The 27788-nt window shown below is 44.0% G+C and overlaps 1 protein-coding gene and 1 non-coding gene across 2 annotated transcripts in view; both read right to left on the bottom strand.

The window, feature by feature from the left end:
* The window catches only part of HS1BP3 (HCLS1 binding protein 3), an 86931-nt gene that overhangs the window by 54094 nt on the left and 5049 nt on the right, over positions 1 to 27788 (bottom strand). Inside the window, exons 2-5 of the mRNA XM_019537344.1 lie at positions 27015 to 27095; positions 18523 to 18688; positions 9355 to 9562; positions 4719 to 4923 (exon numbers count right to left, since the gene is read on the bottom strand). Of these exons, the coding sequence (XP_019392889.1) occupies positions 4719 to 4923; positions 9355 to 9562; positions 18523 to 18688; positions 27015 to 27055 (620 nt within the window). The 5' untranslated portion in view covers positions 27056 to 27095. The remainder of the gene's footprint in view (positions 1 to 4718; positions 4924 to 9354; positions 9563 to 18522; positions 18689 to 27014; positions 27096 to 27788) is intronic.
* Positions 27144 to 27225, bottom strand: TRNAS-AGA. The gene has a single exon. It is a non-coding gene; the product is annotated as a tRNA-Ser (tRNA).

Raw genomic sequence — 27788 nt, 5'->3', positions numbered from 1 at the left:
AGAGGGTAAATTCAGATTAGATATCAGGAGGCACTACTTCACTGTGTGACCACCGGGTTTCAATTCCCCGCTTTGGATAGATAAAACCTAGATGCCATTAAGAATGAATACTTATATTTCTCTGGCACCTAAGAGGCCCAGTCATGGACTGAGACCCCACAGTGTAAGGCTCTGTACAAGCACACACACATGCCTTGGGACTAAAAGTCCCACAGAAAACAACTACACTCAGGTTTATATCACACCTTGATAACATCTTTGCATGCTCACCTGGTGCAAAAAAAACCCCAACCCAAACGATGTTATACAACACAGGCACAGAGTCATTCCACGTGCATTCTGGAATAGCTGATAAATAGCCTTGAATATCAGAGAGGGGAATTAGCACTGCTGGGATTATCCTCTCTCAGATCTCAGTCACTAAGCAATTATCTTCCACCTGAGTAGTCCCTAGGGACAAAGGAGAGGAACCTTTGTTTAAAGTTTAATTCAAAAGGCAGCACATTTAGTAGCAACATCCTATGATACCGTATTGCTGTATCAGCACTGGGTATGAGCCCAAGTCCCACAGCCTTCCAGCCCCAAAGTCAAAGCGCTGCCAAATGACGTATGCCGATGACATATGGAGGCTGGTGCTAGCAGGGCATTTTCAACTGGACACAGAGAAAAGCAGTCTGTCAGATGTGCAATTCAATTAGGTCAGCTTTGCTGCTGCAAGCGCCACAGACACGCATGCCACTCTGAAGGGATAACATGGTTTCAGTGCTGACTTTACATATTTTTCAAAGGTTTTTCATTGATTGAAAAAGCTGGCCAGGATTATTGTTCCTTTTATCACCCTTTTCATATGGCACTGCAATTGTCTGGCTTCCAATGCTTAGTGCTCAGCACTAGCAAAGTTTCCACTTCAGCATTTTCCTACAGTCCATGTTCCTTCTTATTCAGCAGCCCCTGCCCTTCAGTCCTTACCAGCTTTCATCCTCACCAGTCATTCTTGGCACTGTTTGCTCTCCCATTCTAACTTTATACGTTGTGCCTGTGCAAGTGTATGTCTCCCTGCTGTCCCCACACACAGTTTAACATCTTCCAGTTATTCTGAGTTGCCCAGGTTAATGACAAGACTCTTTGGTCTTGTCTACACTGTTTTCATACTGAGCTCCAGAGTGCTGCTAAGAAGCCTGCTCTGCCCACTCACTCCCTTTCCATGTGCTCCGAAACCTGGGAATGAAGCACCAACGCTGCTTTAGAGCAATCCCTATTTCCAATAAGCACTGCCAAGGAACTAAGAGCGTGGGGCCTCTCGAAGGTGGCTATGTTGTCTCGTTTCTGGGACTGAAACTGATGGGACATGTTTCTTGACAGCACTCCCAAAGTCAGCGTTTAGGCAATGCAGAGAAGTCCAGAATATCAGGTATGTTGATGTAGAATTAATGATAGCTGGTACGCAGTTGCAGTAACACCTGGTAAAAGCAACAGCTGTTTGCCACCGACATTTCTCCTACATTTCCATACCACGTATTCAGATACACTTCCTATAAAAGCCACAGCCACTTGGGAGCAACGTAGTACCAGCTCACTGACATGCTGCTACTATCAGGCAAACTGCATTTGTGGCTCTGCTCTACACAAGCAAGCAGTAATTAATATGATTTGCTCTACGGGAGAAAATCAGTGTCATCTAGAAAAATCCATCTTGAAAAGCTATCTTATAAAATAGCTACTCTAGATCCAGGGGGATCTTGAAATTCACTCGGACAGATAATATACCACAGTAAGAGGCAAAAACCTCTAGAGCTGGCCAAGAAGTCTGTCTTCATATTACTCTGTTTTTTGCATGGCACATTTACAGAAGACCCTACAATGAGGGATGTAAAGTGTACCTACACGTTATCAACATGTAGAATTGTTCTACTGCTTGCTGGGTTAGAGAGATTCACTTTGTGGTTTCTGCATATTCCTTAATGATAAAGAATATTATGGTGTGTATTGAGAAACTTTTGGCAGGGGGCCTGAAGCTAGAAATCAGCACCTCTTTATGTTTTTATAAATAAAGATACCACTGGGACCACCCACATTTTTAGAGGCTTGCACAGCAAGCAATACGAGGACAGGCTGAGGGACTTGGGACTCTTCAGGCTGAAAAAGAGAAGGATGAGAGGGGATTTGGTAGCAGTTTACTGCTACATCAGGGGAGTACATCAGGGTCTCAGTGAACAACTGTTCACCAGGGCCCCCCTGGGGAAAACCAGGAGTAATGGCCACAAACTCCTAGAAGACTGTTTCAGGCTCCACACTAGGAAAAACTTCTTCACAGTTACAGTGTCCAGACTGTGGAATAAGCTTCCTTCAGAGGTGGTGCAATCACCTACCCTGGAAATCTTCAAGAGAAGACTGGACGGTCACTTTGCTGGGGTCACCTGACCCCACCTGTCATTTTTCCTGACTGGCGCAGGAAGCTGGACCCGATGATCTTCCGAGGTCCCTTCTGGCCTTACAATCTATGAATCTATACATAACATAACAGCAGTCATGTCACCACAAAAGGACCTGTTCAAGGCATAATGCTTGACTCTAGCATCAGCTGCCTTGCTTTAAATCAGGACTATCTTGTAATGAGGCTGACTGAACTATATCAATATGAGCGTAAGCCCAGATTCAAACCATTAATTCCAACTTTAAGCTTTTGGGTTTTGTCACACCTTTAATGTGTTTTGTGCACAACCTTCATAAGAAAAATAATCAGATTCATTTTCTGTGAGCCCAATCCTGATGCTGTAGTGAAAAATGTTTGATTGTACGGAATGCAACCAATGATGCAGAGATTTCTCCTGTATCTAGGGAACTCTAACCAAGCTCATATTTGATTTTATTTAAGCAAAGCTTCACTGACTTCAACAACTATTTAGCTTGGATAAAGTGTAGGTAAATGAGGATTAAGCCCCAGACCTTTTCATCCTCGGATACGCTAAACAGACCAAAAGATCGAGACACAAGTCAAACTATGCAGGGCAGAAAAGCAAACTTATTTGTCTTGGCCCTGGGCATTCTTTGCCACTTATATTTGTTATAAATGGGAAAACCAACAATACGTTTTCTAACTCAATAGATCATTTTCCTATCCAAAAAAGGGCAGTGAGTTTTGTAAGCTTAATAGCTAAGGATTATTTTGTGGGAAGCACAGTTTTATCTAGCTTTTCATTATCAAGTTATTTAACATTTTTTAAAACCTTCCTAAAACAAATACAAAAAAACCCCCCAAACAAAGAAATAATTCTTATACTGAGTAATTGCACATGTTCTTTGCTAAAAGAATACTGTTTAAAATTTCTTGATGGCAAGCAAGGGATGAAATACATTAAGTAAAAAGGATGGCATCTGGAAGTTAGCAATGACATTTTGTTATAACAGTTGCAGCAAGATCTAAACTATGCTTCCAGCTCTAATAGTTTCTGACTGGCCTGATTTCATTGTCGGAGTCTCAGCCTTGTTAGTGATCTTAGGTTAAATTACTTTTAGACTCTACTAGAGTAAAGAAAAGGGGAGATTCACACCATCTCCAAGCTCACAGGCAATTCCTAAGGAGAAACTAATTTAAAATAGTATGAAAGCCCTAAACCAGGGGTGGCCAATGTGGGACACAAATGCTACAAGTGGCATGAGCAGCCTCTGTGTGTGGCAAGAGGCACGCAACAGATCAGGAAGGGAACAGGAAGCCAAAAGGAGAGCAGGAGATCAGGCAGAAGGAGATTAGAATGGCACTTGAGGAGGGTGCAGAGCTAATCTGTTTCATTTCTACCCAGGAAAACTTTTACAATCTTTTCTTCAATGACTCATGAAAAGTGTTTATGCCTGAAAGCTTGCAATTAAAGAATTTTTCTTTGCAAAAATCGTGTTGGTCTAATAAAAGATATCATCTCTACTACAAGTCCTGATCGCCTTTACCTCTAGACCAATGCGGCTACAAGCTGGATACCTGAGCTAATCTGTGACACTCCTACCAAGAAGGTCGGTGCCCATTGCCCTAGACCAACATCTTCAGAACAAGCTGGTGACTCTGGATGTCTAACTCGCAATGTGCTAAACATACTTGATTTTCAAAGGGCAAGAGGCTCAGCACCTTCTAAAAATCAAGTCCCTTCAAAGTACCTTAGGTTTGGATAAATTCAGGCACCTCAAAATTGTTAGTAAGTACTGACCAGCCTAGCTAAAGAGAGACATTAAGCTAACTTTGCTTCTGCAGCAATGCAGAAACGGCACTGGGAATTAGCAAGAGATTTTAGATATAAGTAAGGAAAAATAACGGTCTTAGAATGATTAACTATATAAATAAACCGAGATGCCTACTTAGGCAGGTCTTGATTATTCTGGGTCTCAGGTTCCAATTTCTGATATCTCAGGGTTATACATGGGCTCTTCAGATACTGGCTGAAGAAAGGAAAAGCCTACACATGGATCCATAAAACAAATGTTGTCACTTTGGTTTGATGATGTTGCAATTCTATCTTCATTAGTTAGTGTAAATTTAATCAGAATCAGTTCCATATACTGTACATACAAAGGGCATAACAGAAAACGATGAAGGCATGGTAGATATTTACCTCAGAGACTAACTAAATAACATATATAGAGAGAGCACAAGGTTTTGTGAACTTGAGTTCACTTCATCAGATGCTATGAAAGGACTCCACACAGGAGTGTATAGAGAATGACAGCCATACCTGATTATACCAAGAGGATCTACATCTTCCTCCTCTTCCTCTTCATCTTCCTTTTTGGCTCCTTGACCTGTTACCACTGGCATCTGAGAGACTGTGTTAGATGTCCTCTCTTTGAAGAAATCTAACACTTCATGTTCCTCCTCCTCTTCCCTGTCATCAGGAACATTTTTACCCTTAAGGTCAATGACTCCAGTAAATTTTGTTCCTGTAAACAACAATACTGCATGAAGAAATCAGCATGCCAAATTAACCTAACATGATATTTTGCATGTATTTCTAGCAGGGCAGGATGGCACATTTGAGGGCACCTTTTGTAAGCTACAGCGTAGTAGACTCTAGTAAACAAGGAAATGGAGAAATTCACACCACCACGAGTGTCTGGTGCCTCGAGTCGGGGGGTGGGCATGTACCCCCCACCCGCAACACCAGTCAGCAACCACGGGGTGGGGGGGGGGGTCCCCTGGCGGCTGATCCCACTGGCTTTTGCTGGCAACCCCGCCCAGCAGCCAGCGCTCGCAGGTGGGGCACCGGTGCTCCCGCCTGCCCCCCGGCCTACCAGCTACACTGGGAGCGCAACTTGACAAGGGGTACACCAGTGCTCTCAGGGGGTGCACATGCACTCCTGTGCACCCCTACACATCGCCCCTGCATACCACCTCTAAGCCCACAAGCAATTCCTGTCACCTACAAAAGCTTATGCATTTCTGAGTGAGTTAGTCTCTAAGCCTGGTATCACACTGCCTTGCCTTCTGCTTGACTTCAGACTAACATGGCTAACTACCTCAATCTCTATTTCCAATAGTTACACTTGGAGAATGAATACAAATAACAGTTTCAGTGAATCGCATCCTACAATTTGGACTGGAACATCAATCCCTACCATCTACCAAATGCTGTAGGTTTGAAGGTGTGACCTTTTTAATGGAGTTAGTAACCTTGGACTCAATGGAAATTGATGTTCCCATATATACTGATCTAAAATACTTCAAAAGAATGTGTAAATCCATTGTACAGGCAAGAAACATCAATATGAACAACCAAGCCTCAACATAAAATATATAACTGCTTTGACCAAGTCTTCCCATTACATTTATTACATTCAGTTTAAAAGGCAGAAGGTAGGAAAGGGTGACACCTTAGAGACTAACTCGTCCAGAAAGGCATAAGAGCTTTTGTAGGCAACAACAAAATCACTAAATGGCAAATCTCTAAGGTGTCACCCTGCCCCACCTTCTGCCTGACTTCAGACTAACATTGCTAACTACCTCTGAACTCAGTTTTAAAGTTTAGTATGGGGGCATAACAAGTTTGGGGTCTCAGACTCCTTAGTACCTGAGATACAGGCAGTATGAACAGAACAAATCAAAACCCAATGACTTAAAAAGGCCTGAAGTATTCAGGGTTTGATCCACTAACTTAGTATAATGTGACAACATGCATGCCAGTGGAACCACTTATTATTAAGGTTGCCAAATATTTCCTATGCATTATAAGACCTTATTTTCAGTTGCTTATAATTTTGGCAAACTTTAATTATTGAGCCTGCAATTTTTTATGCCAGTGACTGCTTCCAGCATGCATGCTCGCTTGCTCTCTCTCTTCCTCTCTATATATGTTGCAGAGGAGAAAAAAATGTTAGGGAGAAATAGGTTGGTTTGCTCATATTAAAAAAAAAAAGAAAAAAAAAAACCTTAGTGAATCTTACTGGACATTCACTAGCTTTGGAGCATGTACTTCAAATTTGGAAGGATAGTGGTCCTTGTTTGACTTCCCCATGAAAATGTCACCCATGCTTGGCCATATTATAAGCTTTTGAACAATTTTGTTTCATACTCGCTCAGTGGAATGTCCCCAGAACTTTGCAACTTAATTTCTTGAAGACGCTATCCGCATTGAGAATCCTTCTTAGTTCTGGGATGCAGCACCTGCTCTGCAAATGCAATTCTCAGCTGTTCCAAGTTAGTGAGGCCCAAGTGCAAGAACTCAGAGCAGCCAGTCTGTCTCCTTGTATTCTCAATACCACATTCCGCCTGCTCAAGGGTGACAGACAGCACGGAAGAGGAAGCCATCTGAATTAGATGTAGAGAGAACTGGAACTAAACTGGAGGGGTGAGGACAGAATGAGGCAGGGAGCCTGGGAGCATGTCAAAACTGGAACTGAGAGATGGAAGTGGGGGGGGTAGAAAAACTAGGACTAGAACTAGGAGTTAGGCAAGAAGACTAAGCATGGTGGCCAGAGAGGAAAAAGAGCAGAGGGAGGACCTGGAAATTACCTTGAGGGTGGAGAGCACCTGAGGTGGGATGAGGAGACTGGAACAGATACCAGTACTGACTGGTGAAGGTTACATGGATAAAACCAGGTGCAGAGAAGTCACTGAGACTGGATTAGAGAGACAGGGAACGATGAGATGAAGGATGGGAGCCAGTGAAGGTGGGGAGCATGGGAGTAACTGGAGACTGAGGATAGATAGGAGATCTACTAGAGGAGAAACCAAGAGAACAAGAGGAGCAAGTACAAAACAGCTGAGAACCCAGTGCTGGTGGTGGACTATAAGCATCTGAACACGGATATAAGCTGGGATAAGATTCTTGAGAAGTGTAGACTGAGGCTGGCTTGGTGGGGGAAGGGGGGGAACAAGACTGAAATGGGGAGACCAGGCCCAGCACAACACACTCCCACAATGGACCCCAATATTCCTGAGTCTCAACTATTCCTCTGCTGGCAGCAGATACCACTGAAAGCCTCTGGCAAAGTATCTCACCCCTTTCTAGCACCAGTCCTGGTAGAGGATGACAGTCTGCTGCTGCTTTCAATGAGTCCATTAGCACAAGTAGCAGAAATCTATGAGAGGGACCTAAAGGTTCTGACTTGCTGATGGCCCTCAGAGGTCCTGCATGACAGAAATTTTGGTGGTATTTGTTCAGTTTATTACAAAAACCTAGACAATCACAGGCATGTACACAGGCACACACAGTAACATGTCCACAAAGTCTGCAAAAGCAAGCATTCCACAGTGGGGAAATTCCAGCATTAAAGTTGCCTGTTCACCTTAATTCACCCTTCTTGCACACTTGGATCTGGAAGCCTTTAATTATATAATCACATGCTATTTTCTTCCTCAAAGGCACCTGCCTCATTCGGTGTACTGCATGGATCTGCTCAGGATATGAATTGGGGTGTGCAGAAAAGGCAACTGTTGCCTAGAGAGAGTCAATTCCCCATGTGTTGCAGATGCTGGAAGGAGAACAGTGAATGAGTTAAAGGATCACAGGAAAAACAAAGGCAGTCTCCTGGATAATGCAGTGGAACGTTGCCTTTGGGCACTGGATTCTATCCCTCTCACCATCGCAGAATTCCTGTGTGATCCTGGGCCAGTCATTTAAATCAAACTTTCCACAGGGTTATTAACTGTGTGATCTTCAATTTCTGCCTGACTTGAGTCTTTGGGTTTTGATTTACTTGCAGAACTGCTGTGTGCACGCAGCTGCAATGGAAATGAAAGGAAGCTGGGTTTTGAATTTACTCCATGCTGTAGAATGCTACAAAGACATGAAAAAGAATCAACTTAAGGTGGCTTTGCATTCAGAGTTATTTGAAAAGTGTGCAAGTCTTTCTGCACTGCTACATGAAGGGGAGGAGAACAGCAGCCAAACAGCAGGAATATGATGTAAAAGAATGAGGAGATGGGGAAATAAGAACTTGTGCTTGGCGAGATAAAGGCTTGGCCTTCTCCCTTTTGTCTTCCAGGGTAAATCAGGCTGCTCAACTAGCTCTAACATCAACCCTCACCCTGCTATTCAAATAGAACTATTTAAAAAGGATTTTCAAGCCTCCTGCTCCTGTTGCGTTTCCTTCCCTCTTCTCCATAGCTGGAGGGGAGGGACTGTGTTTTCATGATTCTCTGGGTCCAATCAATTACTTTGGGGATCAGGCATTTTTCCCTTCGGGCCAAACAGTTAAGATGGAGGGAGTGGTTTCCACTCATCACCGTGCCATGTAGACACAATCAGGGTGAAAGCCACAGGACTGGGAAGCTTAATATTAGGAAAGGTAAGACTCCTCAGTTTGACACAATTCTCAGGCAGCACCCTGCCTAGGTAAAGCCTGCATAGTCTGCCAGGTAATCACATAAAGGCAAGCTAAGTCTCAGGCCTGGGCTAAGGAGAATCTGTCCTGCACTACTGATCTAATGAATTAGAGTCTTATAACTCCACACCAGAACTAGTTCTATGGTTGGTATGTGACAGAGTTGTGTAGGGACAGGATGTGCACAGCACCGCTACCTAGGTTTAAATTAATGAAGTAGTAGCTTACCACTCAAATCTATCCCTGCACCTTTCATTCATTTGCCTGCATGGCCCAGTCAAGAAGTCATATAGTACCCAAAAGCTTAATAACTGTCTTTCCAGCTAATCACACAGCATTATTCCTAGTGGTGTCTAACTCAGTCACTATAATCCCGTTCTTTAAAGAAATAAAACAATGAGCAAACCAAATGTTGCACAGAACCCTACAAAGACAGCATCATCCACTCTGTGCACCAAACAAAAACAGTCTGTGACTGGGATGTCTTACTGTGATGTAACATGTAGCCTTAAATTTGACAACTCTTTAACTTCTGAGTGCAAGAGTTACCTAAAAATTCCAATAACTCAGGGCTCGTGGCAAGATCCACCTCTTTAGCAATGAATTTCATGATGTCGTTGAATGCTGTTCTTCGCTCTCGGATATCCAATTCTCCAACAAACAGAACTTTTCTCGGTAACTGTGGCAGAGAAGTGTGTGGATAGTGTGCAGCCAGCTTTTGGTAAAACTCCTCAATCTCGCTGTACTTCTTAGAGACCTGTAATGAAATCAGCAGGTTGGATTAGTCTGGAGCAAGAGCAAAGGATAGAGAGCAAATTCACAGCACGGGAGGGAGGGTTATCCCAGAGGCATTTACCCCAGAAATCAGTGCATAGCATACAATACCAAAAAGCTTTACAACTGTTCTTCTGTCAGGTCAGTGTCTTTCCAGTTGACCACACACAGCATAACTGCTAATGATGTCCCTAACTCAGGGGTGTCAAACATCCAGCCTGCAGAGCTGCTCTATCTGGTCTGCTGGGCTATCAGTGGGGCAGAAGAAGTTGGAGGGCATGACCAGCCATGAAATTCAGGACCTTTGGAGCCATGGTTAACTGTTAAATTTATAAACTGCTTCACAAGATAATCCCAGAGATTTCAAAGAAGAATCCATAATGTTAAAACCATTCTACCCTGTTGAGGGTCTTTGAGTCCCTTGCAACAGAAGAAGTTCTCTATTATTTTTTTATAGTATGAAAAATTAGTGAAAACTAAGAGCTGGCATTTACCAAGAGGTGTCTCAAGTTCCTCAAGGGGTGCCTCAAGCAACACCTTGCCAAGGGTATTTAAATGCAACCAGTTCACTGTAGCTAGAAGGGGAGACACAAACAGGTGTGAGGAAGGTACTGCCCAGACAGCAAGGATAGTCCAGACAGACAGCAAGTACCTACAAAATCCATGCTTGGCTCTTATGTGGAACCTGGCAACCATGCATTTCAAAGCACATTGCACAGGAAGTTCAAAATCAGCTCTCACATTGGGAAACAGGCAGAGAGGTTTCCCAACACCACACAGTGTAGCAACTCCCGCCCCCAGGTTTTTCTCTTTTTTTTTAACTTAAAAATGCATTCCCTCCCCTTCCCCAACCATTTCTGACTTACTCTCTGCCCTTTCTATCCCTTATAAGTGATTACAAGTAGTACTAGGTAAGCTAAGTTCTTACACTCCCTTATAGTAACAAGCCCCTTTTATATTGTAAAGAGTGTTCTATTATGTTTGTATTGATTTTTACTGTTTTATATTGAATTTATATGTTTTAGGCCTATGTCTGTAAAGTAATGTCAAGTAATGTCAAGTTTCCATTTTGTATGTCAAGTCTCCATCTTGTGTCCTCTGCCTGGGTATAACCTGTGTTATAACTGTGACTCATGTTTAATCAGTTTCATGTAAATTGATTCCTGAATGAATGGGAATGAATGAGGGTGCTTGAGGTACACTGGTAGCAGGCCTCTACTGAATGATCAACTCAACAACCAGACAATTGCCTTGCATTGACTCACCCAGGAACAGAACAGAAACACAGCACTGGAAAGACAAACACCCTACAGACACCAGCAACCCCACCATTGTGTCCTACCAGACAATGAGGATACCTGGATCTGCACGTAGGCATCTGAGCAGGACTGTCCTTGCCTGGACATGTCTCTCCCACAGGAGACACAGGTAGCTCACCCCTATAAAAGGGGTGGTAGAGTGTGACCTCCTTGGGAAGCCCTCTCCATCTGGACCAGCACCACACCACACCACCTACCCAAGAGGCCCTGGCAGCAACTCCCCCTCTGAGCAACAGAAGAAGACCCTGATTGGCCATCAAGGATCAACTCTCAGCCTGGGATAGGTAGCTATCACTCACCTTCTTCCCCCAAGCAAAGGACCTGAACTTTGTCTCTACATACCTGGACCTCAAATCCCTCCATTAAGCCTTTGCTCTCCTGCTACCATTATGTGGGTGTGTGCGTGTATCAGTGTTTGTGTGTGCATGTGGGAACCAATAACTTTGTGGAGTTGTGTAGCATTTCCTGTTTAATAAAACTGTTAGTTTGGCACCCTGAGTTGGGTTTTGTCTTACTGACCTCTGGGCCCTGCTCCAATCTCTGCTCTCTGCCCCTCTGACCTTTGGTCTGTTTGTCTTGTCTGTTTGTCATCTCAGCTCCCTCTTTGCCACCTCCAAAACCCCGGCTTTTTCCCTCGCTTCCACCCCAGCACCAGGTGATTCCAAGCCCAAGTTACCTCAAAGGCCCCCTAGTGTTAACACACAGCCACGGAAGTGCATGTTTGTGTGCGTGCATGTGTGTCTGAACCCACAGAGTGCTCTGTGTGTGTATATAATTTTGTATCACGCCCTCCCGTCTAACACCACAATATTGAGATCCCGAGTGTTGATCTGGCATGTGTCAAGTCAACAACAGCTCACTAGCAGCAGAACTGGGGCCAGAACTCAGCTGACAGATCAGACCATGAGCTAGACAATCCATTTCTTGCCTGTTTGGGTCCTGTCACCACGTGAACCACATCAAAGATGGGATGATGGCATGGAGACCCCTTTCATTTCCTCCAGGCTGCAGCTGAGGCACATGGGTGGAGGATGCCTGTTTCAGCCTATGTTATACCTACCGTGCAGCTAAATTCAGGACTTCATTTTCTAGGGCACCTTTAACCAGCACAGATTTAGGCAGAGAAAAAGCATTCTGATTGCTGAGTCTCCCTTCACCTCCTTCTGTTTGCCTCTGAGTTGCATGGCCCCGCTGGCCCCGCTCCCACCCTGGTCTAGGGACAGAAGTTACACATAAACTGGTTTAAGTCTTCAGAAACTGGTTTAAACCTGTAACAGAACAGAGGTTCAGTGCATATAAACCAATTTCAAAATGGCCGAAACTAGGTTAAGATAAACCTGTTTGAATGTAGTATCAGACTTAACTGATTTAGGTCAAGCTGATTTATGAAACTTCTGTCCCAGACTCCTTCCTGGTTCAAGTTAAATCAAAGTCCCCCAGCATCCCAGAATGTTTTGCAGCCCTGGGCTGAGTTGGGCTGTCTGCTTGAGCAGAGAAGGTTGTCCCCACCCCTCTGCCTCTAACTGGAGCAGTGAGGGCTGGCTGACAAAGGGGTGGAGGTGGGAAACCTGGCTGGGGACAGTCCAGTCTGCCTGGTGGGGCGGAGTAGGCCCTGCCAGGCTTTTCCCTGCTGGAGTGGAGGGGGCAGGGGCATGGGATACCAGGCTCAGGCAGAGGGGAATTAAACTCTGCTGCCTCCCCTCTCCCACCAGGGTTTGCCTAGATTTTCCCCCTGCTCATGGCTCATCATGGCCTGGGACCCCAGAGCTCCCCTCCCAGCCAGGAGCAATTCTGCTGCACCTTCCCAGCTGCTGTGGTGGGGGTTTTGCCTGGGGCAGCCCAGGAACAATGGCCAGATCAGGGGAAGGGAGGGGAGCAAAACCAGCCCCAAGCCCAGGTGGGGACATGCACAGAGAAGAGCACAGAGGGATCGCAGCAGCAGCAGTGGCTCCATCCTGGATGTCAGCCCCATCTACCAGAGGGACCCAGGCTGAGTGGATCGGAAAAGGGCTTCAATGTATATCTGCGCTAGCCCAAGGCAGAGCCGAGCCAAGCCAAGCATGCAGCTGGGGGAGCAGCTCTTGCCCGGTGGCCCTTTCTACCTGCTGGAGACTGGTGTCCGGGCTGGCCCCGACCCTGGCCCCTGTAGTAGCACAGATAGTGCAGGCTTGATCTAGCAGCACCAGGAGGCTAGGCAAGGGTGCCAAGAATTTGGGTGGCATGATGCTGGAGGTTGAGCCAGGCCAGGTCCTGAGCTCCTTCACAGGCTCCAAGTTAGATGGGCACAAGGACTGCCTAGGTGGCGAGAAAGAGATGGCTGCGCCCACCACCACAATGCAGCACATGCTGGATGGCCTCAGCCCAGGGTGCTAACCCTACAGCTTCCCTGCCACCACCACCAGTATCAGAAGGACCTGCCCTGGCCATACTGGTAGGTGCCACCCACACTGTCTGCGCCGCTGTGCTACTGAACTGCAGTCAGCAACTTTGCCGGCAGGCAGCTGCAGCAGGGAAGCTGTAGGGGTAGCTCCCCATGCTGGGCATCAGGTATATGGGGCTGTGCTACACCACCGCTGGGTAGGAGAAAAGTAAGCAGCCCAGGGAACAGCAGGTAGTAGCACTCAGGGCTGAGGCCATCTAGCAACTGCTGCATGACGGCAGCGGGCTCAGCCAGCTCCTCCTTGCTGCCTGGGGAGCCCTTGCACCCATCTGCCTTGGATCCAGGAAGGAGACCAGTGCCTGGCCTGACTTAAAATTGAGCATTGTGCCACCCAGATTCTTGGTACCCATGCCCAGCTCCAAGTACTGCTGGGTCAAGCCCATGCCATGTGCACCACTGTGGGGGCAGGGGTGGGGGTCAGACCAAGGGCCTCACTCTAGCAGGTAGGAGGGGCCGCCAGGCAACAGCTGCTCCCCCAGCTGTGTGCCTGACTCAGCTCGGCTCTACCTTGGGCTGGCATGGACACACTCCAGCCTCTTCCCTGCCCCGCCCAGCCTGGGTCCCTCTGCTCAGTGGGGCTCACATCCAGGATGGAGCTGCTACCAGTGGGATCCCTCTGTGCCCTGCTCTGTGCATGTCCCAACCTGGGCTTGGGGCTGGTTTCACTCCCCTCCCTTCCCTCGATCTGACCTTTGCTCCTGGGCTGCCCCAAGCAAACCCCCCACCCCAGAGGCTGGGAAGGTGCAGAGGGATCGCTCTCTGCCTGGGAGGGGTGCTCTGGGAGTCTCAGGTCATGCTGAGCTGTAAGCAGGAGGGCCAGGCAGACGCCAGCTAGAGTCCCCTCTTTGCCTGAGATGCTGGCCACTCCCCCTGCCGCCCAGGTAGAAAGCCTGGCAAGCGCTGCTTCCCCCATCCCCCTCCAGGCCCACCGCAGCTGGGGTCCCTGCATTCCAGGGTGAGTGTTTAAACCCCTCCCCAATCATACTCAGCCTATCATACCCCAGCCTGGCCATGCCCCCTCTTCAGCTCATCTTCCCTTCACCCTTTGGGCCCCTGCTAAAGAGAAGGAAGGGCTCACTCTAGAGCCCCCCCAGCTTCTAGCCTGAGCCACTGCAGGCATGTGGCTGCATTTCCGAAATCAAAAGCGAATGCTTCTTCACTTGCTTGTTGGTTCAATCTATGCAGGTTAGACTAACCTGAAAATATTGAATCAATTCAAGGTCAGGCTTTTTGAATGCCTGTACTTAGCCCAGAGCACCAAAAAAAGTCCTGGCTTCTGTTCACCCCTTCACTTGCCAGCCCTCTAGTGGCAAGTCACAATTGTGCGGGTCTGAGTTTAACCGGTGACTGCTCTGGAATAGCGCTAACTTTATGACAGCATAACTTTCCAAATCACAGAAGTATTTAGGACAGCATGTCCATCCAAAAACAAAGTGAGCGAGAGAGAGTGTGTGTGTGTGTGTGTGTGTGTGTGTGTGTGTGTGCGCGCGCACGCGCATGCGCACACATGCTCACATGTGCATACACAAGCAGAGAATTTATCAGCTCTCTTCAAAAGAATACGTGTTGTACCTCATAGCTCTAGAATGGCAAAATCTAGTCTATTGTCTTCAAAAAGATTAATGTATCATTGACTGAAATTATAAATAATGAGTTTGTATATTAAAGTAACGGGCTTAATACTCAAAGTCAAAACTGAGTTCTGAAATGAGACGTGTTAAATTTTATCCCACTCTCTTCACCCCAGAAAGCATTAATCTTCCTCTGGAAACTAAACATGTGCAAATTATTTATAAATCTCAATTTGGGTTTAATTACACCATTGATTTTAAAGTAAAAGCACACCCTACTATATTACCACTAATGAAGCCATTGTGCCTCTGTGTAGGCTTCCAGCAACAACCACCAACCATAATGTGCTAAACAGCATACAGAATGTGCTAATGCTATATCTCAAGCATACTAATATACTATCTGACAGCCTGCATGTCATCACGTCATGTAAAATACTTTCAAGCAGTGCTCGAGTGCCCTCTGCTGGCTCTCTAATATTATATATTAGATTTGAGATTAAGTAGTGAACATCTTTTCTATCCTATTAATGTATAATGCATGGTTCAAATAATTGCCTGCTATTACCAATCATTTTTCTAGGCCTCAGGCCAACTAACACTGACTTTACTTATGTGAATAATATCAGTTGATGAGACCCTCAATCGGTTTAAGTCAACATGGCTGAATTCCTTTCAGTTGAGTACTGCCAATTCACAGCATCAAAGGCTCTGGCTAATTAACTTCAAAAAGCCTGCTCATGCTCAAGGTAAGTATATGCATATCTGCATGACCAGGCCCTCCTAATCAGTGACTGTTAACATTCATTTTGATAATTCAACAGACAATTTAAAACAAAGGACTTTAGTCCTGAAAAAACACAAAAAAGAATACAAACAAAATAAGTTTAATTAGACTGGAGAACACAAAAATCCAAAAAAAAAAAAAATCAGAAAGTTCTAAGTGAAGGCTGAAAATTCATCTCAAATCCCGCAAGCCCCTGTGCACGTGTTTAATCCTAAACACAAGGAACTCTTGCACAAGAAGTTAAGCATCTACATGTAAATCTGTAGGACTGATGTAGGCCTTTGTCTGTGATTCTCCAATGAACCTGAATGTGTAAGTTCCTACTAGCATGCCTGAAGAAGTGTGTTTGTGCCTGAAAGCTTGCAAAGAACAAATTTTCCAACTATTTAGTAAGGCTGTGCAAAATTTTCCCAACCGTTTTGATTCAACATTGTTTTGACTCATTTCGAGGTCGAAACAGCAAAATTAAAACGAAATAAAGGGTGTCAAAACAGCCTCAAAACAAAATGAGGCTAGTTGAAACATTTTGAAAGTCAAAACGTTTTGACCATAGGGCTGGGGATAGGAAGTCAGTCCAGCTGACCCCATCCCTGGCTGATCTAGCGAAACATCAAAACAGAGTCGAAACAGGTGTACTCTTTCGACGGAACAAAATGGAACAACCGTTTCAAATCGAAATTAAATTCAATACGAAATGCTGTTCTGTCCAAACCTCAAAACTCAAGGCAAAAGGGAACAGTGCCGTTTCGCACAGCCCTATTTAGTTGATCTAATAAAAGATATCGCATCTACTCAAAGAACCTTGCCTGCCTATGTCCTTAGAGCAACACAGCTACAACCAACAACCCTAACTTCTTACTGAATGTGAATATCATCTGGGTTCCTAACACCCTTAGACTGCTCCGATGGTTTTAGCTCTCATCTTAAACTTCTGCTGTGAGCCTCTATGTAAGGGGCATAGTGTAATCTTAGCTCAGCACACGACTGCTGCACAGTCTTCTCAACAGCACCCTTCAGTGTAGAGTAAAATTATATATTAGCTATAATTTTCATTTTTTCAATGTTTATTTATTTTTTAAAAACATTACTTATGTCACAGAAGTGAGCTTATCCTTCAAAATGAAATAATGGCAGATATGGAAAAATCAGGGGACAGCAATTTTGTAAAGACTCCAATATAAGTCTTCAAAATCAAGCACCCAGAAGTCAAGAATGAAAGTTGCCTGCATCATCTAGTGGTTGTCCATTTTGATAGTCTGATAATCTGATAGTTACCTGCTGGTTTCTCCACCCTGGAGGCATCTACATTTGTGCTTTACTACAGTTGATTATTAGCACCAGAGTGAAGCATCACCCTCTACTGGCACGGTGCTTTTAGGCCACAGTAAACTAATTAACTCCACCGTAGGATAGTACTGCCCGAGTCAAGTACTATCCTACAGTGGAGTTAGTGTGCCACAATGTACACTAGATGGTGACTGGGGCTAGGGCATAAGGGTGCTATAGTGCAGGGGCTGACTGCTGGCTAGCCCAGCACTGTGGCACCCTCATGCCCCAGCCAGCCCCTCTGCGGCCCACTGAGCTGGGTCGGAGTAGATATAGGCTGGCAGGCTGATCCCACAGGTCCTCTGGCAGCCAGGGCTGTGCTGCCCTGGCTCAATGTGCTGCAGTCCCGGGCACACGTGTAAACGCTGCACCCAACAACAATAAACTCTAGCGCAAACTGCACAGGAGTTTATTCAACATGTGTATTCAACAAGCCCACTGTCTCAGCTAGTTCAGATCAAAGCGATCAAAAGTAAATTCATCCATGCAGTTTTCCTGAAGCTTCATTTACTGCACAACGACCAATGGATATGAGTACAGATATTTTTTTAACCTCACAGGCTCTTCCACTATACTCCTTAGCATAGTGTTTGAGTACTCTACAAAACTTAATGAATTAGTCTTCACAACATCCCTATAGAACAGAGAATATCTACAATTCACTGATAGGCATGTGGCTTGGAGAAAGAACATGAAAGGAGTAGAGAAGGGCACTTAAAAATCACTTAAAGATATTATTATTACATTATTAATAATAATAACTTTAAGTGATTTTAAGTGCTTCTCTACCCCTTTCATGCTCCTCCTCTAAGCCACTTGCCTATCAATGAATTGTAGATATTATTATTAATAATGATGATGATGATAATTGTAACTGAAGCAACAAACAACATTAATAATAACAATAATATTTCACACTGCCCAAGAAGGCTCAGAGCAGCTTACAATAAAGGACACTAGATTAAAAAAACAACAGTAAATTCCCCAAATAACACCCGAAAGCTTGAAAACTTAATATATCTGATCAAACCAGATTTGAAGAGAAAAAATATCTGAGGAAATAAAACATCATTCTTATAACACAATGAAATGCTAAATTTTATGGCCACCTTGGGAAGGGTGAAAAGTCAAAGTGACTGACAATAGGATTAAACACACTAAAAGCTCCAAGTAGAAACTAAATGCAAGAAACCACAGGTTGGGGAGTGTAAGTATTTTCATTAGATTCCAGGGACAGACTACAAAATCTATGTGCATCACCCCTTCAGTGCAGGTCAGATTTATCATCTCCTTTTGTAAAGTGCTTTGAGTTCCTTGGGTAAAAAGTACAATTATAAACGTAAGATACTGTTGTTTCAGTAACAGACTGCACTTCCTATTGAAGGGAGCTTACCTATATACACTTATCATGACATCAATCAGTATAAGAACAAGTAACGCTGATTAAGAAAAAGGCAGAAGACTCTTTCGCCACCAAACGCTGCAGTGATTAATGCTCACCATAAACTGAACCACGTCTTCAGGTCTGTGTTTTGCCGACTTGAATGCAGCTAGTCGGGTGACAGCTACAATGTGATATTCCACATGGCCGGACATCATCTTCCCATGGATTTCCTGGTACTTTGGCACTGACAGATCTATCCCTGTGTGAGCATTCTGGACTTGCCTAAACAGTGAAACAGGAAACACAGCTCAAACACGGACAGCACTGACTGATTCACTCGTAGACAGCACGATAAAAAGCCCAGTGAAGTCAATGAATGAGGCTCCCACTTCAGTGGGCTTTGGACTGAATCTTAGCCCATACCTGTTCCTAGTCAATGAAAATAGGACTTAGCAAAATAGAATCAACTGTGGTATGAAAGGAAAAAGAAGTGTTGCTTCATGCAAAGGAGTTCATAGTAGTAACAACTATATTAAACTTAAACAGGAAATTTGCAGACGTAACGCAATTGTCAGGATGGAAGAGTGTGCTGCATTCATTCTAAACCAGGAACTTTAAGTCTGATGCCTCCAAAACAAAACCTTTCCAATATATTGTGACAGTCCCAGACTTAAGTCTAAAGGCAAAATGTTCACAGGTATTTAGGCACCCAGAGATACAGACTTGCCTCTAGTGAGAATTCCTAAAGCACCAAAGCAATTGACTCCCACCGATATCGGCAAGAACATCCCAGGATTGTCAAAAGCACCTACCTCATTTGAATGGATAGCTTTATACTTTGCCTGATACTATTTATGATTGTTGGTAAAAGAAAAAAAATAGGTGAATCATCCTCCCCATTTCTTCTGGCCAATGGCTCCTAGTGTACATTGCATTTTCTAAAATGCATGCATCTGGTACAAAAGAGCATAAACTCCAGCTGGCTGAAGCGAAGCAGCAAAGCAGAGCATCCAAATCTCCTTACTCTGGTCTACAGGTTCACTCAGAATAAGTGCACAGAAGAAAATTATTCATAATTTGCTTGCCAGTCACATGTGAGATGGCAAGAGGATTGCAATCAGCCTCCATTACTGAAACATCAGTGGCTGCTCCTAATTCACAGCTTTCCTAATCCTTGGGTTCAAAGCAGACAAAATTATTAATGCTGCCACTATTGCTGCACAGGTTGATCTTTTGCCACACTGAATTATAGGAAGAAAACTGTACCTCGATTCTGTCCCAGTGTACACATGTAACGCCTCCAGACTACAAGGGAAATTCAAACAGGAATTCACTGAGAGAAGTCCAGCAGGCAGTGATATCCAGGAATTCAGACAATAAGACCACAAAAGTGCCTTCCAGCCTTACTAGATAAAATGTTGCATCCAGCTAAAATTCACAGGCAGCCTTACACAACCCTGCTTACATTAGCTAAGTTCCCAGTAATGATTGACAGCACAGTCCCGGTCCTGATGACATCAACAGAAGTTTTGTTGGGGGACCCATCTTTACTTGGATCCCTGGTATCCGAAGCCAGATCTACTTTTAAGCTAATATTTTCAGAGTTTGGGTCTGCAGACCTCCGAACTGTGCACAGCTTAGGTGTGATTTTCAGACTTAAAACCCTGGAATTTTGTGTTTATGATACAGCCACTTGTTTGGAAACAGATTGTGTATCTTCCTTTTTACTTGCCAGCTTTGATACAGGTGAGGAACTGAGAGAGACTAAGGTCAGATTCATAGAAGGACTTATATATCTAAAGTACAGTGTAGACTGACCTTAGGCAGCTAAGTCCAAGACTGCAAGTAACAACCTCATCTAATCATTTATAAGCATGTGAAAATTGCAGACCTCTATGTTTTCAACAGTAATTACTTAGGTACCTAAGTTCACATCAAGAGGCATGGCCATCTTGGCTGAGCTGAGCATCTTAGCACCTATCTCCTGCCTAACGCGATTTGGGATTCACAAATTAGACATCTCCCTGCCTGAGTCCCTCCACGGCCACATTCAGAAGGGCTGTTTTTGTCAGACCTAACATACACCAACACCACTGAGGTCATCACCAAGCACAGCCCTCAGCCACTTTCATTACAAAACATTACTTTTTATATTATTATAACAGGATAATCTTATGTCATGTAATGCCCTAGTGGCTAGAAACCTTGCTTAGGAAGAGGGAAACCTGAGACGGCTTATATGTCTTGCATTAGAGTGTCATAGGATAAAATGCAAAGAAGTTTAGTAACAGGGATCCGAAACCCAGGACTCTTCTCTTTCAGGGGATTACCCACACTGCTGAGCTATAATGTCATGCTCCTGAATGTGTCCTCTCCTTCTAGCCATATGACTCTGGCTGTCCTTGATACCCAGCAGGAAAGCAGTAGATACAAGAGATTAAAATGAAGTAGTTTATCAACACAGACCATGATCCTTATAATATCCAAGGTTCATTCCCCTCCTCCTCATATTCACCACAGCCAGAAAGCTACCACCGTCTACCATAGAGCCTGGGCTGCTTGCAACAGGCCACAGGGAGGCTGCAAACAGCTGCACCAAGGTCTGCGGAAGCCCGGCCTGGCTCATTGCTGATGGCGGGCGCACAGGTGCCTAGGGCAGGTGGCAGGGTTGGGGCCATGGCTGTGCTACCACAACAAAGATCACACCCCTTGTGGCTCCCTTGCTGTCTGTTCCTGGCACATCAACTTCCTGTAGGTTGGGGTGTTTTTGGCACCTCAGCTAAAGATGCTTAAACCAAGGGTACGGATTCTTACCCCATTACCTGAACTAGCTTTTATAACCAGTAAGCCATGAAACGTATTAAACCCACCTTGCCGACCCCAGCAGTACCCATCTTTGTTTCTTCCCCTTCCCTACCCTTTGTATTCTACTCACTGCCTCCTAGAAACTCTGCTTCCTCCAGACCCTTCAGCTAACGCATCTCTGATTAGTCGATAAGGTGCAAATCTATCCTGTCTTCTGTCTGACTTCAGATAAACATGACTAACTACCTCTCTCTGCTCTCGATACACAGGACCACAGCTTCACCACAAAGTGCTCTCATGGGAGAAGGCCGACAAACTCTCAGGTAGAGGAGATCATTAACCCTTGACCTTCCACTCCCAGAACAAGTGCTCTAACCACTAGCACATTACAAAGCAAACAGCACCACTGCTGCCTTCTCTGCCAGCTGTGTTAAAAAAAAAAAAAGTAGGAACCATCTGGCTTAAGTTAGGCCCCTGTGTATAGAAGGGGGTTTCAAGCTATGGATCCTAGTCTCACAAAGGCACTTAGGACTTTGGGCTAAGGCACCTAAATCCAAAACAAGGCCAAGATTTCAGACACATCCCTCACTTCAGCTTCAATTTTCCATTTGTGTGGCTTGGGCATACAACAGGCTAGCTGTGGTGCAGCGTTTCTCAACCAGCGTGCTGCAAAAGCCTTTTACAGGTGCGACAATATTTACATTGTTAGATGCACAAATACCTACATGTGCTTCATGCGATAAATGTAGCAATTTTTAATCGGAATCCACAAATTCAAAAAAAGTTCGGACCTGTTGTGACCTTTCTGCATTCTTTGCCAAGAAAGAATCTATTATTTTCCCTATAGTCAAGCAACAAATGAAAGCTGAGAACTGGGATTTTCCCTTGGTGCCCTTGAGTCTCATAAGGTTGAGAACCACTGCTATAGTGAATCCCAGTCCTAGGCACCTGACTTTTCCCGTTTGTGCATAGCGACCTTATGTGCCTAGCTCAGGTTTGTAAACTCCATTCTGGGAGCTGAGCAACTAAAAGACAAGCCTGGTGATGCTCAGTCCCTCTGTATACCTTATGGACCCTCAGTCCCTACATGTCTTGTCTAAGATCACACAATGAATCTGTGGAAGAGCAGGACACTGAGCCTGTGTTTCCTCTATCCTCGAGAAACATCCTGACAACTAAACCAACCATTCTTTAATAACATGAACATCAAACCACCCTGAAGATACAACTTCATTGTTGCTTTGCAGCATCATATTAATGTTTGTGACAGAGATCTGAAAAACTGAGCAGTACAGTACATGGGGTATGAGGTTCAAAAACACCCTGATTTTTACAGAAAGCCTTTATTTATGAAATATGCAATCGTTCCTAGAGAATGTAAGAGAGAGATTGTAGCCCAGTTTCCAAATGGACAGGGGATCCAAAGGATAAAACAATGTGCTCCATAAATGTGTGTAAAGTGCTAGGTACAAAAAAAATGTGGGGGCCTCCACTCATGTAAAACTGGTGCAGCTGCTTAGGCCAATTTTATAAAATGAGGATCTGGCCCTACATTGTAAACTGATTTGAAAGCACTTTTCATTTATACCAAGGGGAGCTGAGAACTGCAATGCAGTATAAGCATCCAAAAACAGTGCTAGAAACAGCATGATCTTTTTTCACAGCAATTTAAAAAATAGAAAGAGAAGTATAAATATCAGAGCGGAAAGAATCTCACCAAGTAAACATCACATAGACAGAGGCCCAGATGGTAACAATAATAATGATTCAGATAGAAAATGTGAAGTGGACACGTAGTCCTAGAAGCTAATGAAACAGGGATCAATCAAATGACAAGAAAGCCAGGTTAATGATAGTATGAACAGCCTTATATTAGGATTGTCTTGATGTTGCATCTTTCAACAGTCTTATGAAAAATAATTTCAGAAAGTTTAGTATAAATTCTGTTTCACCACTTCTCCCATCCATTTTGGATTTTGTCCATCTCCTATTATTTTAGTCAATGCCTGTTTAATATGAAGTGCAAAATCAAACTAGTCTGATAACTTGGGTGTTCTTTTGGAAGTGCTCAAATTCCTTTTCAACCTTCTAAACTAAAGAGGAGTTAATTTTACAACAGCAGGCCTCGAAGTGATCTCAGCTCATTGGCTAATTGACTTTACTAGGGCTGCCATGAAGTAAAAATCAGAATTTGGCCCACACTTTACATTATTTGCATGAGTCTACTTCATCCTTATGTAAACAATGTATGTTTCTTCTTCAACAGCAGCCAATAATGGCCACTAATGGAAGACCTGCTAGCAACATCTTGTGCGATTCTTTTAAAATATAAATTTACATTGGAGAAAACACTCTCCAGATGTTTACTCACTGCAGAGTTATGAGGGCAGCTGTAAGAGTTAGTCAACAACTCAGTAAACAGGTACTGATGACTCTGGTAATAGATCTTTAGACATACAATATGTAATGAATTCATAAAGTAATCTGTTCCTCCCTCACCAATAATAGAAGGGAAAAGTAGTGATAAACCATCCATCATTATTTTGGCCTCTTCCTTCCAGAGAACTGTTCTTTCTTTCTAGATGAAATCTAGCAGCCAGTCAATGGAATTTAAATTAAGACATCAACTGAATTCAAATACACTGGCAGGCAAACACCAGTGTGACTTCAAGAGCTACTTATCAGAGTTCTAAAGAGGATATCCGCTTAAAAATGACACATATGCCTGAACTTGTATTTTTACTTTGTCAGAAGTCTAACAGCTAAAATTATTATAACTAAGAAAGATTAGAGGGAAAGAGATATTTTATTTTCAGTCTGTTTGCTTTGTGCATTTGACAGCGCTTTGCTTTGGTCAGTTTTCCCACCGCTGTTTCCCAGGTGGTATCAGTTTCCTCTATTCTCTTTCTCCTTGCACTGTAATTCTAAAATACACAAGGACTGGCAGGGAAACTCAGGGAAATGAAATCCATTACCTGAAACTGATTCTAATTACTGTAATAGTCTAGGTTTGAAAATGATTATTCCTAATGGAGCCCAATTCATTTTGTACAATTATTATTTGAATGCTAGTAGCATCTAGGGGCCCCAGCTCACAAAAGTGCTCCACTACGCTTGAGTACAGAGAGTAAGAATATGCCTAAACTGCAGAGCGGGATACCAGAGCAGTCCAGCTGTGGTAGCACAGAGTCCACGTGGGTTATTTACCTTGTATTTCAGGTGGATCAATCAGGACCTGTATACCTACACTGTTGTAATAAAGGAGTGGACACGCAACATACAGCTCTGCACCTCTGTAACTCACCAGTATCTGAATCCAGTGGAGTACGTCTCCGGCAAGAACCTAGTTACACTAAGTGGGTTCTGTCTGACGTTCATCCTGGGCTAGTGATTTGCTCAAGGCAAATGGGTTATCACCTGTTCCCCCATCATCTGGTGGCAACGTGCTGTAGGAGTTACCTGCTTTATGCAATAGTACCTGGGGTAACATCACACTGTCCACTCTGGCTCAGGTCAGAATTCACAGTATTTTACATATTCACGGTATTTTAAATTCATTTTAAATTGTGTGTGTGTATATATATATATATATATATATATATATATATAGGCCATACCAGTAGAATATAAACCAAAATAAAATGGGATGCTTGCTAATGCACATCTGATAAGGTGCATGCAATTTTTTCCCTGTATTTTGAGAATTATTAGGATTTGAATAGAGCCTCGGGATGCTACTTTCTGATGAAGTCTGCTGCATAAAGCACTATCTGAATATGGAACAAAAGGGCAGTAGTCACTTTTTGTTTCTCAGGTGCTAGAAAATGTTACCTAAGGCCTCGGTCCTGCAAGCATTTAGGTATGAAGTTACACTTACTACCACAAGCAAATCTCATTACCAGTGGAACAGCTTGTGGCAGCACAGATAACGTGTACATGTTTGCAGGACTGGTACCTAGTCTAAAGCCCAGAAAACATCAGTGTGAAGGAAGCTACATGTACAATTGAAGGATCCAGGTCAGAGCTCCAAAATAGATCTGGCCCAGTCTTACTGAGCCATGTGCTTAAATTGTTTCTGCCCAGACAGCAAACAGAACTACTGATGTGCTAAAAGACAGGTGTGTGATTAAGAATCCTGCAGTCTGGGCCTTATTTTCGGATGACACTTCAGTTACATCAAACCGACTTTCATAAGGTCTTAACTTTTTTTCTGCTGGAAAAACATCTGCGCTTTCACTCAACCTAAAAAGTCAAATAACAAGAATTTAGGTACAAACTCTGTTAGCTGTTTTTAGGGTAACATGAAAATAAATCCTTGCTTACTATTTAAAACGACACCTGCATTAGTTTATGCTGTTATTTTTGCTTACCAGTAATCAGAAAGCCCCATGCAGCCAGCAGCGCCACAGAAAAAAAGGGCCTTTCAGCAAACCTGCCACAAAACTCATTCTTCAGGTGAAAGAAACTTTTACTAAATCTAGAAAAATACACTGGCTGTAGTTTGAGATGACTTGCTGGTTGCAGCCGTGTTGGTTGAAGGAGATAGCTCTTTAAGTAAATGTGATGTCTTATTGGGGATATATTTGGTAGCCATGTTGGTCTGAGACAAAAACAAATGCAAAAAAACCAAGAGATCTAGATTTTTGCATATCTTTTATTAGGTAGGCAAGGTTCTTTGAGATGTGGTATCTTTTATCAGACCAGCTGCGTAGCTGGGGAAAAAAAGATCTTAGGAAGCTTTCAGGTGCAATCACCCTTCATCAGGCCAAGGGAGTCTCTGCTGGTCTGAGACTCACGAGGAAACTGGTTGCTTATTCCCAGTCCCTTATTCCTTAAACCCGGTTTCTGTTTAAGAGCTGTTTGGGACAGACCCCCAGTGGCACTGGGAGGAGGTTGGGGCTGGCACAAGATATATTTTGCCCCATAATCCCATTTTAATCTAACCTTCATTTAGGTCTCTGTCTCTATAGATAGATACAAATCAAGATAGATACAGATCGATAAATACATACACACACGTACTAATATATACCTCTATGCACACACACACACGCACTTGATATGGGATATTATTTTACATATTAATTAACATATACACAGAGCTAATGAAAGTCTCTGTTTTCAGAATGTGTAATTTAATAATAATAACAAGTTTGTACTGAGTATAGGTTTGCTTTGAAAAAGGAACCGGGAATAAGGAACCACCTTCAGCCTCATCTGAGGCTCCAAGGAATAAAAGAAGCTAAAACCGTGACAGGATGTCAGTGAAAATGTAAATAGATGGGAATTACGAAAACAAAAGGTAAAGCATGGGGTGGGGGGACAAAAGTTGAAGGTGAGTCCAAGGCTGTCAGCCCTGTTGATCTGGGACAAAAAGAAATGCAAAAAAATCTAGACCTGCTGGTTCCCAAACGATACCTGGTATAAGACCAACTGAGAAAGCCCCCTCCCCCAAATATATATATATATCTTTTTTTCTGTGAGTCAAGAGTAAAGGCAAGTCAGGGAGACACTACAGCTTTCAGGAGACCAACCACACATGAGGTAAACGACATCTTTTAGGTAAATGTAACGCAACATTTCTCACACCGACTCAGTCTGTGGCTGGTCTCGTCACAGCCCCCACCCGGCCCGGCCCTGCGTCTCCTCGGCCCGGTCACTTCACCACGCAACTCCGCTCCTGTCCGCCTGCCTCCCCGCTGCCTCTACCGGCCCTCGAAGCCTCTTGTCGGTGGGCCCCGGGCACCCCGCGGCCTGCACAAGGCCCGAAAGGCCCCGGGCCTGTCCCTCCGGGACCGCTCACCTGGTGGTGCCCAGCACGGCGGGCGCGGCGCTGTGCTGCATGGCGCGGGCTCCTACCCCGTGGGTAGAAGGAAGGAAAAAGCTTTAAAAAAAAATGACTCTTAAAAAAATAATAGAAAAAAATCAGAAGCGTAGTCGGCAGGAGTCGAACCTGCGCGGGGAGACCCCAATGGATTTCTAGTCCATCGCCTTAACCACTCGGCCACGACTACATCTATCTCTAGTCGTGCCTCCACGCATTCTACCATCTCCCGCCTGCGCTGTGTCTGCTCCTGGGAGGGGGCGGGGCTAGGACAAGCCCCGCCCGTGGGTGTGCACACACAGATATACACACGGAAATCGGAGTTACAAATAGGAGATATCTCATTATAAATGTATGTTATATGTTATCACTATATAGCATATAAACATAAGAGATATATGTCGCTATATAGCATATAAACACAGAGATGGCAGAAACCACTGCCGGTGCCCCTAAGCAGTTTCAATGATTTCACTGGGTTTTATTAAAACAGAACCAAATGAGTCTCTGCCCTGAACAGAGCAAGCCACTGAATGCACATAACAAGCCATAAATATCCATATACACAAAAGTGGGAGTTATAAAGACATGTATACTAATATAGGGGATATTTATAAATCGATATACAGTATATGTATGTATATCTATCTACTTACACATAGATTCAGTACACACAGCTCTCACCTGGCTCCATATAGCAACCCACTAAGTTTTGCACAACAGCACTCTTTCTTTCACTATTATATAGCTATA

The sequence above is a fragment of the Crocodylus porosus genome, unplaced genomic scaffold (genome assembly GCF_001723895.1).
Source record: "Crocodylus porosus isolate Cpor-Errol unplaced genomic scaffold, CroPor_comp1, whole genome shotgun sequence".
Classification (NCBI taxonomy): Eukaryota; Metazoa; Chordata; order Crocodylia; family Crocodylidae; genus Crocodylus; species Crocodylus porosus.
Note: the sequence above shows the minus strand (reverse complement) of the source record. Positions and strands in the feature narration are given on the sequence as shown.